This window comes from Myotis brandtii, unplaced genomic scaffold (assembly GCF_000412655.1).
Source record: "Myotis brandtii unplaced genomic scaffold, ASM41265v1 scaffold138, whole genome shotgun sequence".
Taxonomy (NCBI): domain Eukaryota; kingdom Metazoa; phylum Chordata; class Mammalia; order Chiroptera; family Vespertilionidae; genus Myotis; species Myotis brandtii.
In genome coordinates this window covers 815,994-834,257 of record NW_005354915.1, presented here as the reverse complement: position 1 = coordinate 834,257, position 18,264 = coordinate 815,994, and the positions used below count along the sequence as shown (strand labels likewise).

The 18,264-nt window shown below is 54.6% G+C and overlaps 2 protein-coding genes across 3 annotated transcripts in view; both read left to right on the top strand.

The window, feature by feature from the left end:
- PACSIN2 (protein kinase C and casein kinase substrate in neurons 2) overlaps positions 1-11,085 on the top strand; it is a 67,311-nt gene extending 56,226 nt beyond the window's left edge. The window contains exons 6-11 of one of the 2 annotated variants that reach the window (XM_014535113.1): positions 494-669; positions 2,564-2,684; positions 5,008-5,129; positions 7,311-7,433; positions 7,868-8,064; positions 9,388-11,085. In XM_014535113.1, coding sequence (XP_014390599.1) covers positions 494-669; positions 2,564-2,684; positions 5,008-5,129; positions 7,311-7,433; positions 7,868-8,064; positions 9,388-9,500 — 852 coding nt within the window. In that variant the 3' untranslated portion in view covers positions 9,501-11,085. The remainder of the gene's footprint in view (positions 1-493; positions 670-2,563; positions 2,685-5,007; positions 5,130-7,310; positions 7,434-7,867; positions 8,065-9,387) is intronic. The other variant, XM_014535114.1, reaches the window with a different exon arrangement.
- A 7,143-nt stretch (positions 11,086-18,228) lies between these two features.
- Positions 18,229-18,264, top strand: part of ARFGAP3 (ADP-ribosylation factor GTPase activating protein 3) — a 50,424-nt gene continuing 50,388 nt past the window's right edge. The window contains exon 1 of the mRNA XM_014535123.1: positions 18,229-18,252. Within this exon, the coding sequence (XP_014390609.1) occupies positions 18,229-18,252 (24 nt within the window). The remainder of the gene's footprint in view (positions 18,253-18,264) is intronic.

Below are 18,264 nucleotides of genomic sequence, written 5' to 3'. Positions count from 1 at the left end.
CCCCCCCCCCCCCCCCCGCAGTGGATTAGGGAGAAGATCAAACAGGATGTTGATGAAGGGCTCCTCAGGTGCAGGTGGACTTCTGCCTGGAAGGTCTGGGTCACGGGACTTAAACACGAGCCAGCAACTTGTGATTGAATAGTTCCCAGGAAGTGGGCTGGGCCTGTGCCTGGCCTCCAGCTTCCAGCCTCTCCGTGTGCTTTGCTCTGGGGGAGAGAGAGAGGCTGCTACTGTCAAGGGACTTGAGGGGTGCAAAGGAAATAGATCGGGGTGCTTCTTAGATGCAGGTCACAGCTCCTCACCGTGCTTATTCCTTATAAAAGTCACCCACGGCGGCTGGTGTAATATTGTCACTTGATAAGTAAGTCCAGCTGCTGCTGAATTCAGAAGTGGTGGGGAGGGACTCAGGCCGTGAGGACCCGCGTGGCACAGAGCCTGGCTCGCCTCCTCTTGGTGGTGACCCTCCCTCTGTGGGGTCTGCGTTTTCTTGTAGACCAAAGAGAAGTACGAGAAGTCCCTGAAGGAGCTGGACCAGAGCACCCCCCAGTACATGGAGAACATGGAGCAGGTGTTCGAGCAGTGCCAGCAGTTTGAGGAGAAGCGCCTGCGCTTCTTCCGGGAAGTTCTGCTCGAGGTTCAGAAGCACCTAGACCTGTCCAATGTGTCCAGGTGGGTCCTGCTAGCCACAGAGCACGTCACAGTGAAGTCAGCGGAAGGTTGCTTTTGAGCAAAGCTCAGTCACTGGTCTCCAGATATGGGGTGGCAGTGGTTGGTCAGGTGAAGTTCCCCTGCCCAGGGCGAGCCCCTCTGCTGAGCCTGTTGCCGCTGCTCGCAGCAGCTGGTCACTGGCCTGAGCCGCCCGGCCCCGTTCCGCACAATGAGGGGCTGCTCTACCAGCTCTGTGTGCAGCACTGGGTCTACGCACGGGGAGGGCTGCAGCTCGGACTGGCTACAATTGGTGGATTTGAAGTCAGCCCGGTGCAAGTACAGCATTTCCGGGCTGGCATGCCCTGCCCCCATGACGGTCTGACCTTGAGGCCCCTTATAAGTCCTCTCTGTCCAGACTAGCTGGCTGCCAGCTCGGTCCTAGACTTCTCAGCGGTCCTAGGCCCGGACAGCACAGACCCTCGGAGACTCAGATCTGAATTGTGCTGGGAGACTGGGAAGCTTTTTCTGCACTTCTCTGTCTCTGGTCCCATGATGCCTTTGTTCAGGCAGAGGTCTGGGCAACCCTGGACATAGACTTCTGCCATCCACAGAGCAGGGCTTGTTACCAGGAAATTACGTTCCCTGTGTCTCCTTCTGTATAAAACAACAAAAGCAACGATTATTGCACAGCTACCCTGCCACCATTTAATTCATCTTTATAACAGTCTATAAAGTAGGTGGCATTGTCTTATTGCTGAGGCGGCTGAGGCTGGGTGAGGTTAAGTGACTTGCCTGAGGCCACACAGCTGGCTGGGGCAGGGCTGGGCTCCTCTCTGTGTAGAATAGCTCCCACACGTGAGTGCTTGTGTGAGTGCTTGTCCTAGGTTGGCATGCTGGCCTTGCTCAGCCCTCCAAGCCACTCTGGCCAGTAGATGGTGTAGTAGTGTCTTGGGGCTGCTGTAACAAAATACACAAACTGGGTGTTTCCCTCATCCCAAGTCTGTTCTCTCTCTCCTGGAGCTGGAAGTCTACAGCCCAGGTGTCACAGGGCAGGCTCCCCCAGCAGGTCTAGCAGGGGTCTTCCTGCCGATTCCAGCTTGTCTGCTGTCAGCCCTCAGCCTTCCTAGGCTGTAGACCATCACCTCAGTCACATGGCCGTCTTCTCTCAAGATGGCCTCACACGGTCTTCCCTCTCCGTGGCTGTGTCCAAATCCCCCCCTTTTTAGAAAACGATGTCCATAGATTAGGGCCCACCCTAATGACCTAATTTTAACTTGATTTCCTCTGTAAAGACGCTGTGTCCAAAGAGGTACTGGGGGTTAGGACTTCAACATCTTTTGGATTCAACCCATAATAGATGGTATTGTGCCCACTCCACGGAGGAGGAAACTGAGGTCTAGGGAGGGTAAATGATTTCCAGCCATAAAGGTTAGGAGTGACAAATACGACCCATAGTGACACATACTCCTACTCAACGTGGTCAGCTTCTTAGGAAAGCGAGCTGCTGTGAGCTGTCCAGCAGGAGGCGTCCCCACTTCTGAAGGGATGAAGAGGAACTTTCCCGACACTGGATTCTGGAGCTGGTTAAGTGGGACCACCCGGATTGGTGGCCTGTGTGGCCCAGATGCCAGTGTTTTCTGTATTACCCCGCACAGAACAAAGCCAACTTGCCCCCTGGTGATTGAAAACTGGCTTGTTAGAAGCCAGAGCTGTGGCTTCCACGCCATTGTTGTTGGTGGTCATCTGTGCATGTTGAGGCCGGATGACCACCCAGCCGAGCCAGGGCAGGGAGTCCTGGTCCAGTGTGAAGTCAGCTGTGGAGGCTGCAGGCCTCGGTGCCTGTTGTGGCAGGCACTGGGCTGGGATGAGTGTGGCCGTCCCTGCCTTCCAAGAGTCACGCTTCTTTCTGATTTAGCTACAAAAACATTTACCGTGAACTGGAGCAGAGCCTCAAAGCTGCCGACGCGGTGGAGGACCTGAGGTGGTTCAGAGCCAACCACGGGCCGGGCATGTCCATGAACTGGCCGCAGTTTGAGGTAGGAGGAGGCTGCACCCGGGACCCCCTTGGCCCAGCCGGGGCTGGGCCCACGGGTCGAGTCATGCACTTTCTTGTTCCAACTCCGCGTTGGCCTTTGCCCTGCTCATGAGGCAGCTGTTACCCAGCTGCGCTCGAAGGCCAGCTGATGTCTGATTTTGTGGGGCTTCAGGCGTTGCTGAAGGGCCTGAATCTCGAGGGAAGGTGCAATTATGTCCTTTCTCGCTAAGAACTTTGGTCACCTGTTGACATTGGCATTTCCTCAGGGCGAGTCCCAGGAGCTGCAGGACATGCAGCCCCCCCCCCCCCGCCCCACCCCCAGTTCCCTGTCCCACCTGGGATGTCCGGGAGGGAGCGGCCACAGTGCACACCAGCCTGCGGGCCACGGCACCAGCTCAGCTGCCTCTGGTCCAGGCCTGAAGGGGAGCGTTTGCTCAGTGTGTAGCTCTTCTTCCCCTTCACACTTTCCTTATTTCAGACAGTAAATTTGGGTTCAGGGTTAACTGTCCTCTTTTCCCATTTTCATGGGTCTGAGCCTTCCAATGTCTACATGCAAAATGCCTGGGGATCTCAGACTCTACCAGCCCCAGGATTGGGTCGCCAGGCCCCCCGCCCCGCCTGGATGGTAGCAGAGGCGGCCGTGGGCACTGGTCCTGCTCCCTGTTCTCCGAGGGCGGGGATTCTCCCCACGCCGTGGAGCAGGGCCTCTCCCGGGAGGATGTTGGAAGTGACTCTGCCTTGGACTCGGGCCGAGTGGCTTCCCCCGATTCAGTGCAGCGAGAGCCCAGGTGCGGTGAGGTCCCGCCTCACCACTTACCAGCTGTGGGGTGATGAGCAAGTCATTTGCCCTTTTTGTGACTCAGTTTCCCCAAGTCTAAAATGTGGAGTGGACAATCGCTGTCTCCTCGGGTGCCAGCTTGGCCCCATCTTAGCCTGCAGTTACTAAGTCCTCACACGTGTGCCTGTGTTTTCTGGAGCTTCTCAAGGAAGCTTCTTTCTGCAGATGTCAGAAGGGCCCCTGCAGCTGAGCACCCCGCCCCCACACCATTTTTAGGACATTTCCCAACAGGAAGCCAAGAGCAGGCTGTGCCCCTTCCTCAGGCCCTGGGACAGAACAGGCCTGGGGCCCTTCTGAGTGGAAGGGACCTGGAGGAGAAAGAAGGCGCCCAGCCTCCCCCCACCCCCACGATGACTCAGTGGGAAGAAGCGGGTTGAAGACGTGTCTTGTGCACACAGCACCCACCCCATCCCTCCCCCCTCTCCTCAGGGTCGCCTGTCAGTGTCAGCACCCAAACAGCAGAATGGCCTGGGAGGAAGACGTGACAGGCTGTCTCCTGGGGTGGGTGTCTGGGTGAGCCCCTGGGAGGCCCTTCTCTCTGCGGATCCGGGACCAGCGCCCACATGGGCGGATTGTGCTTATCTTTCTCTAATGAAATGATTTGTTTTGTTTTCCATGCCACAAGGATGAAGTAAGTTACTATTTATGGCTAACTTATTGAATCCCAAACCTCCTGCAGCGTGTGCAGCCCCGGGGTCTGTGTGTGCCCACAGCCTGGTTCTGGAAGCGTGTGCCTGCCAGTCAGGCTGGGCTTGAGCACATCGGCCGCAGGCCACCAGGCAGGACAGATTTACATCCAGAGGTCACTGAGGGGACTCAGGCTCCAGCCGAGTTCTCAGCCATCTTATTTCAATTGAGCAGTGATAGACACGTGGGTGCCTGAGCTCCCACTGACTGTGGAAAAGTAACTGTTTCTTTCTGGGTCTCGGTTTCCTCCTCTGAGCAATTGTTAGACTTGGGATTTCTAAGATGGCATCGAACCTTAAGATCCTGTAGCTGCACGTGAACAAAGTGGGGGACGCGGTGGCGCCAAGCGCTGGTTCAGTTAACGCTGTTTGATAACGGGTGCTGTCGGGAGGGGGAACCGCATCAGCCATGTGCGCACGTGCGTTTCTGCTACAGCCCCTTCCTCCCCTCCCCTGCTCTGTGTTTTCCAGGGCACTTGGTAAAACGGTTCACTTGCTGGGAAAGAGCGGACCTCTGGGAGATAGGTGCATGGAATAGGAATAGCAAAGCGCGCCAGGGGAGGGGGCCGCCCCTGGGAGACTTGAGTGGTCAGTTAGCTTATCTGCCCCTTTGGTGATGCAGGGCCCCCCAGCCCCCGGTGTTATTTGCACCCCAGGGTTTTGTTTCCTCATTGCAGACATGCTCAGGTCCAGTGTAGGGCACAGTCAGCTCTGAGGGCCAAGCCCCTGCCCATGTCTTAGACTGATGTGGCCTCACACAAATGAACTTCTGGGTTCTCTCCTTCGGTGCCTGTGCACAGGAGTGGTCTGCAGACATGAATCGGACCCTCAGCCGGAGAGAGAAGAAGAAGCCTGCTGACGGCGTCACCCTGACAGGCATCAACCAGACGGGCGACCAGGCTCTGCAGAACAAGCCCAGCAGGTGGGTGTGGGCAGCCTCCATCCCTGGGCCCTCTGCATGGGTCAGGACACTCGCCCGCAGCTTGGCACCTGGGCGTGTCCCCAGTGGGGCTTCACAGGGTCCCCCTTGGGCCTCTGTCCAGATGCTCCCTGGGCATCTGAGTTCGGTGAGTTCTGTGGGCGCGGCCTCAGGGCACCTCTGGGGAGGGTCATCTGTCCAACGGTGCTGGAGCTGCAGAAGGATCAGAGCGGGAGCCTTGGCCACAACATGCTTTGGGCCCCAAGTGAAGGGAGAAGCTGATCGGTGCTGGTCATGTGTGTCCCAGTGGTGCCCACAGGCAGGTGGAGGTCACATCATCTCCTTCGGCTGCTTCAGGCATCTGGCCAGGTTTGCACTTCCCCCAGGCTGTATGCAGGTACCTGGGGGGCGGGGGGCGCGTGTTGTCAGGTGTCCCCTTTCTGAAATCACCTCTTTGCTGAGAGCCTTGGTTATTTCTCATTGTTTGGGTAGAAGAGGTAGCCCTGAGGTCATGAGGCCTCCTGGATAGTGCATGCTAGACAAGGCCTGTCCTCACCACAGAGTTCCCATCGGATAAGCACTGTCCCTCTGCAGAGCTGTGGCTGCAGGCGGCCCTCCCTGGGAGCCGTGCCCGGCCGGCCGAGGCCTCCATCACACCGAGGATGATGCATCGCGTGGTGATGATGCATCGCGTGGTGATGATGCATCACATGATCGTGGCTTCCGAGGAAGGGTCAGCACAGGTTCCAGGGCCTTTCTGTAGCCCCAGACACTGAAGCCCCCGCCCGAACCCCTCTCCCCCCCGGGCAGACATGGCCTGTCATCGTTCAGCTGCTTTGTCACCATCTGGGCAGGTGGGCTTGGTTAAGTGAGTAGAGCAGTAAGCACCATCCCCAGGATCATGCCAGCACCTGTGTGATGGGGTGGGGTGGGGAGGATGACACCCCAGGGAGTGCCTAGGTCAAGACTGCCTTGGCTGCCGTACAAATTCAGCTGCCCAGGACCAGTCCCCTCTCAGGAAGTCAGAGGAAGGTGCCAAGGAGGGAGGAGGGCCTGGTGGTCTCAGACACGTGGCCCAGGTGTAGGCAGCAGGCAGGCTGGGGTCCAGTGCCCTTCACCAGGCCTGAAGTCTGTGAGGTCATGGGTCACTCCAGTGGCATTTGAAGCATTTCTTCCCCTCCCCTCTCCATCTCTGAGCCGTCCAGGCAGCCTGGACTTGGCGAGAGGTGGTGCCGGCCGCCGGAGCCTGTCCCGGGACTTGGTGTCTGGCCCATCAGCTCAGAGTTACACAGGGTGCCGCGTTCTCGGGGCCTATCTTCTCTACCATCTGACCTGCGCTCGGCACCTGCAGTCCCTGCACCCCGTCGCCCCTGGCTGTCAGCCCTCAGGCCAGGCTTGGGTCTAGTTTCTCTCTGGTCCTCCCAGGCCTGGCACACAGCAGGCAGTGGACATAGTTGTAAGATGGGTTTTCTCTCTCCGCAGCACAAAAGGGGTTCTTCCTTCCTAGACAGGGCTGTTGAGCGGCTCCCATGCTGCGTTTGGAAGCTCCAGGCCCAGAAGACCCTTTAGTAGTCAGAGGAGGGGTGCGCTGTGCTGTGGGGTTCGCAGAACTCTGGGAGCCTCCCTCCTCTCATCAGCGGGCTCTGAGCCCCACAGGCTGAGCCCCATGGCTGTCTGGCCGGCCAGCTCCCAGGATGGGGAGGACTGGACAGAACCCCCATGTTCTCCCCCCAGGGCTCTGATGCACGGATGGAAATGCAAGTCTGTCCTCTTCGACCAGTGGTTCCCAACCTGTGGGTCGCGACCCCTTTGGCGGTGGAACGACCCTTTCACAGGGGTCGCCTAAGACCATCCTGCATATCAGATATTTACATTACGATTCATAACAGTAGCAACATTACAGTTATGAAGTAGCAACGAAAATAATTTTATGGTTGGGTCACAACATGAGGAACTGTATTTAAAGGGCCAGAAGGTTGAGAACCACTGTCTTAGACACTTTGTGTGTTTACAACCAAAGTATCGCCAAGTATTTTGCTGAAACTACTTTCTGCTCATACAACATATTCCTCCCATCTGACTTGTGCCTTTAGCCCCTGGCCCTGTGACCCTGCAGCTGGGAGCACCCGGGACCTCAGGGGCTGCCACGCTGGGGTCCCCTGAAAGCTCTCTCTCTCCCCATAGCGACCTTAGTGTCCCGAGCGTCCCCACACGGTCAGCGCAGTCACTGTCCAGCTACAACCCCTTCGAGGATGAGGACGACACGGGGAGCACCGTCAGTGAGAAGGAGGACATTAAGGCCAAAAAGTTGGTGAACAGACGTTTCCCTCCGGTTTCCACCTCGCTCGCTCTGTCTTTCTCCTTCTCTCTGTCCAGGGTCTCGGCCCCTTGGCACTGAAAGCAATGCATGAGGCCCGCAGGCGGTGGCCCGGCTGCCAGCTGTGGACAGTCTCTGGCTTTTCAATTTCGCAGGGAGGGGGGCACCAGTTAACCTGTGGTTGCTTTTCTCTGTCCTCCATTAACCGTAGTCAAGGCCTCTGCACAGGAAGACAGGTCGCGGGGTGGCGCTGCTGGAGCCGCCGGCCCTGCCTCTGCCAGGAGCTGGTGCGGGTCCGGCAGGGAGCCTGCCGCGCTGTGATGCTGAGGGGCCGTGCTCCTGTGGAAGGAGTCCCCAGCCCAGCCAGGGCCTCCTGCCTCTGGCAGCCCCATGCTCAGGGCCCCGGCTCCCCCCTTTCTTGCAGCGTGAGCAGCTACGAGAAGACGCAGAGCTACCCCACTGACTGGTCCGACGACGAGTCTAACAACCCGTTCTCCTCCACGGATGCCAATGGGGACTCCAATCCATTTGATGAGGATGCCACCTCGGGAACGGAAGTGCGGGTCCGGGCCCTTTACGACTATGAGGGGCAGGAGCATGACGAGCTGAGCTTCAAGGCTGGTAGGTGGCTCCCCGTTGGCATCTGGAAGAATGCTGCCAACCAAGGCTGCTAAATCCCTGCTGGTTTCAAGTGTTGAGTCCCCACTTCAAGAGTAGCAGATGCTTGCCCGGCTGATGTGGCTCAGTGGTTGAGCATTGATCTGTGAACCCAGGAGGTCACAGTTTGATTCCTGGTCAGATGCTCAGGTTGTGGGTTCGATCCCCAGTAGGGGGCGTGCAGGAGGCAGTCGATCAATGGTTCTCTCTCATCATTGATATTTCTATCTCTCCCTCTCCCTTCCTCTCTGAAATCAGTAAAAAAATATATATATTTTTAAATGTAGCAGATGCTCAAGGCCAGAGCTTAGCAGGTAGTGAGGTGCCTGTGCCTTTGCTAAGATGGGGCCTCCAGCGGGCGAGGCCTGGGCACCACAGGCACTGGAGCAGGAGATGCTGGTTGCCAGGACCACCCAGCCCCCCAAACATCTCGAGCACCGGCCCGCAGTCCCCTAGGGAAAAGCCTTTCTCCACGGGCCCCCTGGCAGTGCCGCCTTGCCCAGACCCGAGTGGCATTGGTGTGCCCTGGGCAGCAGAGGTTCGCCTTAGGGGCGCACCTCTCACACTCTCCCTGTAGCCATGCTGTGTTCCCCGTTACCACCAACACAGCTCTGTTGCCAGGAGCTGAAACCTCGGTTTTACGGCACAGACTGCATCTTGACCTCAGGGCCCTGCGCGCATTTTCTAGCCTGTGTCTTTTTTATTCCCTCTTTTATTTTTATTATTTTTTTAAATCTTTATTGTTGAAAGTATTACATATGTCCCCTTTTTCCCCCTTTCTCAGGATCTGTGCCACAAAGGGCTGGCTTTCTAGGGACCCCTCTACTGCACTCATTCTCTCTGCTTCCTTTCTGTCTGCTGATTCACTTATTCTTTGTCTATTCTATTTCCAGCTTCCAGAATTTGGACATCTTTTTTAAAATATTTATTGTTGAAAGTATTACATGTGTCCCCTTATTCCCCCCATTGACCCCTCCTGTCCACCCCCACCCAGGCCTTCACCACCCTATTGTCTGGGTCCATGGGTTATGCATGTATGCATACAAGGTCTTTGTTTGATTACCTTCCACCCACCCACCCACCTCTCTCCCGCCTTCCCTCCGAGATTCCGCACTCTGTTCCATGCTTCCATGTCTCTGGATCCACTCCGTTCATCAGTTTATTTTGTTAATTAGATTCCACTTATGAGTTGGGCCCAGAGTGGGGGCTAAGATATGAGGGAGACTGACCCGGGGGTCAGTGTGTCACGTGCCTGCTCACCAAGACCCCTCCGTCTTCGTCTTGCAGGGGATGAGCTGACCAAGATAGAGGACGAGGATGAGCAGGGCTGGTGCAAGGGACGCTTGGACAATGGACAGGTTGGCCTGTACCCAGCAAATTACGTCGAAGCGATCCAGTGACAGCCCAGTGGGCGGGCTGGCGGAGGGGTGCGGTCCCAGGAACTCCGTTAGCCATCGGCCTGGGCAGCACTCCGGCAGCTCCAGCTGGCCGTGGCGTCCACTCCTTTTCCTGCAGAAGATGATGGTTCCATTGCTCTTGGCTTCATGGTGTCTCTTGAAGACAGACGAGCCGGTCATTGCACCTGGGACTTGGCAGCCTTTCCACAGTGCAGCTGGAGGGATCTGAGCACCGGAAGACGCAGTACACGACACCCCGCCCTTGCCCGCACCCACTCCCCGCTCAGTGTGCATGTGGCTTATCATGGATCTGAATATTCCTGGCCTGTCTGTCCGCCTCTCCTCCGCGTCTGGTGGGTTACCCTGATTCTTGTTCCACCAACTTCTTTCTCTGATGCGCTTCTCACCCGTAACTTAAATGAACAAAATGCCATTTTCTGAGGTCTTTAATTTAAGGCTGTGTACAGTGGTACTTTGTTGTACCTGTTCATCCATTCATTTAGGCTTAAGTTATGGCACAGATTGCCATATACCAGGCAGAGGTGGTACCTCTGCTTCCGTGTTGAGCTGTTACTTGCCCACCACTGCCTGGGGCCGCCTGGCCCATTCAGGTAGGGCGTGTGAGGCGGGAGATCACAGTAGAGAATGGGAGCACGTATGGCTGGGTTTCTACTGTGAATGTGGGTGTCAGAAATAACCTGTTGTACTCCCCGAAGTCTCCATATTTAAAAACTATTTCCACTCTCTTCGTGCTTAAAACTTTACTCTTGCAAATGAATAATTCTGTCAGTGATGTGGAAGGCTAAACTGAAAAGACTAGCTTTTCAGGCACAAGCACCTGTAGATCAAGACACTTTATGTGGGACTGTCATGTCCTAGTGTATCTTATATATTATTTGATATTCAGAGAATCTAAAGAGCTTGTCTACTGTTTTCATGAGATTTTAAAGGCTCTTGACAGTGGATTTAATTTGTAAACTGCTTGAAGACCGTGGCCTTGGGGCCCAGGCCTGGCTGGTGGGCTGGGTGGGCCTCCTCCAGGCTTGGACGTGGGCCAGGGCCCTCGGGCCCTGGAAGTGGACACTGCCGGAGGGAAGTTCGTGCCACGGGCCAGCTGCGGGTCCACTGCTCACTCGCCGTTGTCCCTCCGTAGCAGAGCACTGTGCGCTCCGGGCCTCTCAGCAGCTGCGGATTCCCGTCATCGTGTCCCTCCTGAGCCAACAGAAGCTGGGCCTCACCCACAGCACCAGGGTCTCTTCGGAGTGTCCTGGTCATCAGGGAGCAGACGTGCCGCGGCAGGAAGCTACACTGTAATCAGGTGGGGAGGGGGGGAAAGCTTTTATTTTGTGTATCAGACGTTGGAGAAATGGCTGCCGCCATATAAGCTATGCATTTACTCATGTTCCAGTGAGCGCGACGTCTTGCTTGGAAGTGGATGTGTGTATGTGTTTATCTTGAAGACTTACCAGCAGAAATCCTCATTCCTTTGCTACAGATTACCAAAAATTGTCAAGTCTTTTCAGTTCAGGAGTTTCTTTAAATGTATAGTATTTTAGGGAAACGAATCAATAAACTATTGATCTTGTGAGTGTGATGGTCTCTGTGCCATGCATGTACCTCATGCTCACATCAGCACGTGGGCGTGTCTGTCGCCCTTACCAGCTTTGGGGCCGGGTGAGATCCTAGGCAGGCTGCTGCCCAAGGGCCGTGTCCGGTCCCACTGCCCCTGCTGCATCAGAGGTGGTGGAATTTGAGGCATCTGAGCCCCTCGGGGTTTCTCTTTCCCCAAAACCTGCTGCTGTGTGGCCTGGGCTTCCCCAGTGTGGGGGCTTCCCTGAGCCCATTTCCTGAGCACCTGCTGCACGCTGGGCCCTGTCTGCTCTTACACCACCTGCACAGAGCGTGCCCATCTCCCAACACCTGGGAGTGGGTGAGTCTCCCCATTTCCCTTTGACACCACAAGGAACAGGCTCCAAGGGCGACTCACCTGAGGAGGCCCAGCGGCCCGTACCCCGAGTCACATCCCCTCGGAGCCCTCCATGCTCACGTGGGCGAAGTGAGGAAAAATGCCCGAGTGAGGTGAGAAAGATGAGACAGACGGCTGCCTCGGCCACCATCAGCAAACCTGGTGAAGCTGCCCGAAAAGCACCCACCTGGGCACCGGGCTCTCAGGGAGCCAGGAGTGAGGGAGCAGCTGCCAGTGCAGTGGCAGTGCCCGGCTCATGAGTCTGTCACCTGGCCGCCTGGTCTGATGGGTGATGGGCTCCTGCTCTCCACTTCTGAGGAGTTGGGGCCCCCTGGAACCGCCCGCTGCCACGGGAGGTGTAGGACAGGGTGCAGGGAGGGCCCAGAGCAGGCTCCGGGGCGCCTGGCGAGCTCATGCATTGTACACCAGCCTGTGGGGAGGTGGGAGTCACCCCATTTTGCAGAAGAGGACACAAGGTCCGGGAACTCCAGTGAATTGCCCACAGTCCCCTGACGGAACTAATTCAAACCCGCATCTGCAGGATTCTTAAGGGCAGCCCTTCCCGGGTCCCTCCACTGACTGATAAAGAGCAAGGGGGCGAGCGGAGGAACCCTCAAAAGTCGGATGGAACAACCTCTGCTCAGCGAGGCCCTTTTCTCAGCCTCCTGTCATTTCCAGAGCCCCCGCAAGGAATCCTGAAGGGCCCTCACTGCCCACTCCTGTCCTGGCCCTTAACTCCCCTCTCTGGGCCTCAGTTTCCCCAGGAAAGAGTGGTGCCTGCCTTCCCAGTTGGAGGGTCCGAGTAAAGAGGGAAAGGCCACAGGAACTCAGGAGGTGGTAGCTTAGCGTGGTTATGAGTGAGTGACACCCCACTCTCTCCTTCCCCAGCCAGGACTCTGGCATCCTTGGCCACCAAGTCCTCTTCCCCACTCAGTCCTTTCCCTCCCTACAGCCACAGCCTGGGCCAAACTGCCCCTTCTCCCCACTGGATCATGGCTGTGTCTAACACCACCCTTGCTTGCCCTCCAGGCATTACCAGGAAACAAACCAGAGGGATTGAGCCACCTGCATCAGACCCGGCAGGTGGGGGTTTGAAGTCTGGTGCCCAACTGCAAACCTCAGGTGCCGTTGTCTAAACCACTGGTTCTCAAACCCCCGGAGGGCCTGTTACAGCCCCGCTTGCTAGGCCCATCCCAGCGTTTCTGAGTCAGTAGGTTGCAAATCTAACAAGTCCCAGGACCACACTTTGAGAACCACTGATCCAAATAGCAAGTCCGAAGTGCCCAAATGCCAGCCATCTATGTGCTCCTGGATTTGTTCAGATGACCAGGGAGAGTTGGTGGCAGCTACAGAGAGGTGTCCCACCAGGGGCAGAGGGGCGCCTTGTGTCACTGATGAGGCAAGTCCCTTCCTCTCCCTGACCTTCAGTTTCCTCATCTGAAAAAAGATTCCTGTCTTCCCTTGTTCATGACCACATGAGGTCAAGGGTATAAAAGTGCTTGTTATGAAGGTCGCCTCAACCCCAACACCATCCCAACTCGAGCTGATGATAACCAAAGTGTGCAGACCCCAGGTGAGACGCCACATCTTCCCCAACCAGGAACAGCATGAATGCTGCCTCCAAGTCATAGACTCAGCCACGTATGAAACTGTATGTAAGAAGGCTGGATTTTCCACACCAAAATCTGACAAAACATTTTGTTTCTTCGCTGAAAGTTAATGACAGTTTTACAAAGGCATAAAAATGAAGTCAATAATTAAGAGCCTGGACTGTGAGGTCATATTTCCTTCACTTACACTTGGCTCCAACTGTGTGACCTTGAGCGTACTTACTTGGTTTGCTCATCTATAAAATGGGAATAATAGTAGTAAGCATTTGTATTTCACTTGGTGACAGGCCCTATTCTAAACTCTAATATTTATTAACTTGTTCAATCCTCACAGCAGTCCCATGAACTAGGTAAATATTATTACTCCTATTTTTGTTATTAATCCTCATCCAAGTATACTTTTTCCCCATTTATTTAATTTTTGGAGAAAGTGGGATGGAGGGAGGAGAGGGGTGGAGAGAGAGAGAGAGAAACATCACTGTGAGAGACACATCAATTGGTTGCCTCCCACAGGTACTCGGATCAGGGCTAAGGATGGAACCTGCAACCCAGGTACATTCCCTTGACCAGGAATCGAACCCTTGACCCTTCTGTGCTTGGGTTGATGCTCTAACCACTGAACATACAGGTCAGGACTATTATTCCTATTTTCATAGACGAGGAAGCTGAGGCACAGAGAAGTTGGGTAACTTGCTGAAGGTGTAGGTGTGACAGCTACCACACAGCTGATCTAGATACAGAGGCAGGGCCTGCCCACTAGGCTGCGCTGTTGGACGATGAGGGCACAGGCCTCAGAGGACAAGGAGGTGCCTGCTCCCAGTGGTGCTCTTTAAATGATGCCTACCAGGACTGGAGCTGCCTGACCTGAGCCCTCCTCCATGCTCTGGGCACCTCATCACAGCGCTCTCCCTGCTCCCTCGCAGCTGCTGGTATGTCTGTCTCCCCCACTGACTAGCAACCTTGTCTCTCCAGCCCAAACTAAAAGGAAAAAATGAAATCAATTTCGGACCAATCAATGAAACTCAGATTACATATGCTCCTTGACTTAGGATGGGGTTCCGTCCTGATAAACCCATCGCAAGTTGAAAATGTCCTAAGTCAACGATGCATTTATTGTAAATTATATGATTGTCTAACCATTATGCTGTACACCTGAAACTAATATATTGAATGTAATAGAAAAAAGTTACATAGGAGTTAAAAAAAGAAAATGCACTTCATACACCTAGTCTACTGAACATTACAGCTTAGCCGAGTTAGTTTCTACTGAGTACCTATCACTTTCACGCCATCATGAAGTCAGAAAGTTGAAAAATTGTAAGTCAAACCATCATATATTGATGGCATATTGGTTTAAGCTTCTTTAAATCCTTTGTGGAAAGGACTGGGAAATGGAGAGCGGAAGGAGCAGATGACACAGGAACTACAGGGAGAGCATCACTCTTTTTGAGCAAAGGATAACTAACACCAGCTGCCAATGGGCTAAAACTCCGATGAGCAAAGGATACAGTTTGGCAGCTGATGCCCCAACCACAGTCCCAGAAACCTGAGTGCCCAGTCAAGAGACATGAAGGTACAAAGCCCTGAGCCCAAGGGCATTCGGTCACCAAAGCGACAAGGGCTGCAAGCGAACTGTGGGCGGCTCATTGGCCACTTTGGAGTCAAGATAGCCAGGCCCCTCAATTGTAAAAGGAACAAAAATTCAGATGAATATTTAGAAACTAAGAAAAGTTTTCAGAAAAACTTTAAAGTCACCCATGGTGCTGCCTTCCAGAGGTAACACTGCTGACATTCTGGGGGACTCGTTTTTCTTGTCTTTTTTCCTATTCACACCCATGGGCACTCATTTTGTCGTCATTATCATCAATGTGTCTGTGTTTTACAAAGTTGGGGTCACGTTGTTACTGCAGTTTGGTATCCTGCTTCTCCTCTTCACATTTAATCACAAGCATTTTCTCCTGACCCTGAAGACACTGCGCATTGGCTCTCTCCCACTCTTTTCTCGTTTTTGCAGGTATAATTTACACACAGCAAAGGGCACTCCATTGCATGTACTGTTCTACAAGTTTTCATGCAGATGGTTGTGTAACCACTACCACAGTCAAGACACACAACTGCCCCATCATCCCCCCAACAGAGAGGACTAGAGACTGAAGTTAGCAGTAGTCACCCTGGAAAATGGGCACGCTTCTGTCAGCTCACTCGTGTAGGGATTGATCATACAGGTAGCAGGCAAGTCTGGTTTTGTCATTGTTCTATCTCCAGTGCACCTGAGGGTTAGAGCTCCTGTAGCGGTGGCTGGGGGAACCTTGTGCTTAGCGTGTGGGCTGGGGACCAGAGTTGTCTACTGCCCTGCTTGTCCCTCCTCCTGTGGCCGACTGCTGCTGCTTCTTACCTAGTGCCAGGCTCGTGGACGTGTGGGTGGAGGTTCTCTGTGGACCTGGTCCGGCCTCAGTCTCAGGTCTTGTGGGTCTGGGGCTTGAGGTGGGCCTTTCTCAACATGCCTGCCCGCCTCCTGATTGACCTTGGTTGGGACTTTCCTCTCTCTTCCAGTGGTAGCAAACCTGTTGGGTATGGATTAGAATCTGAGCCCAAAGTGTTTCCTGACGTCCCCCCCTCTACCCTCAGCAATAGAGGGATTTCACGTCTATCCTTCCTCCTGCAGCCATGACACTTTGTTTACCCCTTTTAAAGTCAGAGGATTCCTCTCCTCCTGTGGATTTGGTATTACTGGAGTTTGTCTCTCTTCCTTTCCTGGCAGAAATGCGTCTTTGCCGGTACCCTGAGGGAGGGAGAGTTTGCCGCTTTTGCTTTCCAGGAGAGAATGCAAGTGGGTGGGGGTTTGCACCTGTCCCCCAACAGGTGCATGCCTGCCCACAAGGGCTTTTTCTCCACTCTTTCTTGTGAAGAAAGAATTCCGGTGGAGGTTTATGGAAAAGAGCTTGTGAGTGAATGCAAGTCCCTTTGTATCTGAGGCCCCCAACTACACCAAACTGACATGCTAGCTCACATTTGGCCTTTAAGAATTCGTTAAAATTTTAGGTGATTTCCTGTGCCCACTTGAATGGCAGCCACTTCTTTCTCCGTGCTCTGCCAAAGGTGAGGGGGTTCTACGTTCCATCTCTTTTTGCAGAGTCCTGTCTCTCTTGGAATTGTTTGCTTGGTTGCTTTGCAACCTCAGCTCTCCGAGGGGCTCAAGAGAAGGTATGATTTTATAGATCATCAGCCCTTTCTCCTTATGATGTTGGCAGTGATTGAGGACCTTTGTATTTATACATTCTAAGCCCACACCAAAAATCTTCACTGAGTGCATACTACATGCCTGGCTGTTGGGGTCCAGCCCCAACAGGTCCAGGGGTTCCCCAAGGTGTGGACGGAGTCGGGGAAGAAGGAATGACACGGAGGCAGCGTTCAGGTGATCATCATAGCCAGGTTCTGTGTTTTATTGTCTTGTTACATCTGTATTTATACCAGTTGATTTTAATCCTATCAATTTCTATTCCAAAGGTTAGGGCGTTTCTTATCTCTATTCCAGGGAGTAAAGATTATGTAGCTTAAGGGTGATTGTTCGTAGTTAAAGTGATTAACTACCCGCCTGGCATTTAGTTAAGGGGTTTTATTCCCTCCCTAACTTCAGGGAAAAATCCCTACCTGGGGAAACAACCTTTCTCGGAGAGGTGACCTTGGTTAAAACACATAGCGCTAAGGGGAGCAAACATATTAAGAACAGTATGCCATATACGCCAGGTCCCTTGAAACATATGCTGTGCAGATGTTTCTTCCCTGCAGTGACTGTGTCAAGCAGCAAGGATGGACTGGCTTCCGGCACCTGGCATTGTTCTAGATGCTGGGGACAGGGAGGTAGACCAAACGAGTTTGATCTCATGAAATGTATATCCAACCAAAGGGAGGCAGATATATTTACCTATTATAGTATCAGGGGGTAATAAGTTCTCCAAAGAACACTGAAGCAGATGAGCTAAAAGACAACAATGGTATTTGCCCCTTCGCTTATGCCTGCCTATTAGTGCAGACACGGTCTACACTGCATCGCCCTTTTTTCCTTCTCAGGGATCTGTGTTGGAGAGCTGAGTACACGGGCAGTGCCCTAAGCTGATACATAACTTGGTAAGATTTCAGCTCCACACGGTAAGTGGGACCATCATGCCCAACAGAAAGGACAGGACTGTTTGTGAACATGCCAGGTGTTCTGTTTAAAGCCAGACTAGTATCGCCAGACACAAAACACAGGGGTATCTATTTTGACTCAATACAAAGAAGACCTTTCCAAGAGTCACAGCTGCCTGCGAAAATATAGCGCGGGCCTGTCCCAGAGGCAACGACGCCCCTTCCTGGGGGAGGTTCCAGCCTGTTCCGGGCCAGCACCCAGCTTCCCCGGGGGTATCTAGCCGGGCAGGTGAGGGGCGCCATCCGGGCCTCAGAGCAGAAGCCCGCCGCCAGGCTTTCCCGGGAGCTGCTCTCCTGCAGCTCAGCACCGAGTCCTCGCCTCGCCCTGGAACAGATGCAACGCCCGGACCCGGGGCTCGGAGGGAGGCGGCTGCATGCAGTCGGCGCCAACGTGTTGCATTTGACTCCAAAACCTCTCCCCTTTCCCCGCGCCAGCCAACCGCAGGTGACACTTCCTGGTGCAGAAGAGGCGACTTCGTCCGCGTTCAAACCTTCCCAGCTGGCGATGTGGGGCAAGCGGGAGGATGCAGCCGGGAGGGGGCGCGCTTCTTGCCTGTTCTCACCCGTCTGACGGAGCACATGCTGCCTCGTGAGAGCTGTTCTCTCTCCCTGACCTGAGACCCAAACTGACACCTTAAGAAAGTCACTTTCCGTGTAGAAAGCTCCCACCCAGCGCAGAAAGTTAGGGGACTAACGAAAACCGGGCGTCTGGACTCGAGTCCCCTCTCCCGGGCGCCGGAAACGGCGGGTAGGCCCCACCCCCTCAAGTTTCCGCCTTTGCCACCTGGAGTGACCGGCTCTGCCGCTCTCACGGGACGAGGTGAGAGGATCTTGGCCCAGAAAGCAGCAGCCCGTTCCTGAAAAGGCAACCCACCCACCGGAATGGCGGGGCTCCGAAGGCCGTGCGCCGGGGAGCGAACCCCACCCACACCCAGGCCCAGGGTCACCGCCCCACTGCTAGGCGCCGATGACGAAAGAGGACCTGGAAAAGGCGCGCGAGCCT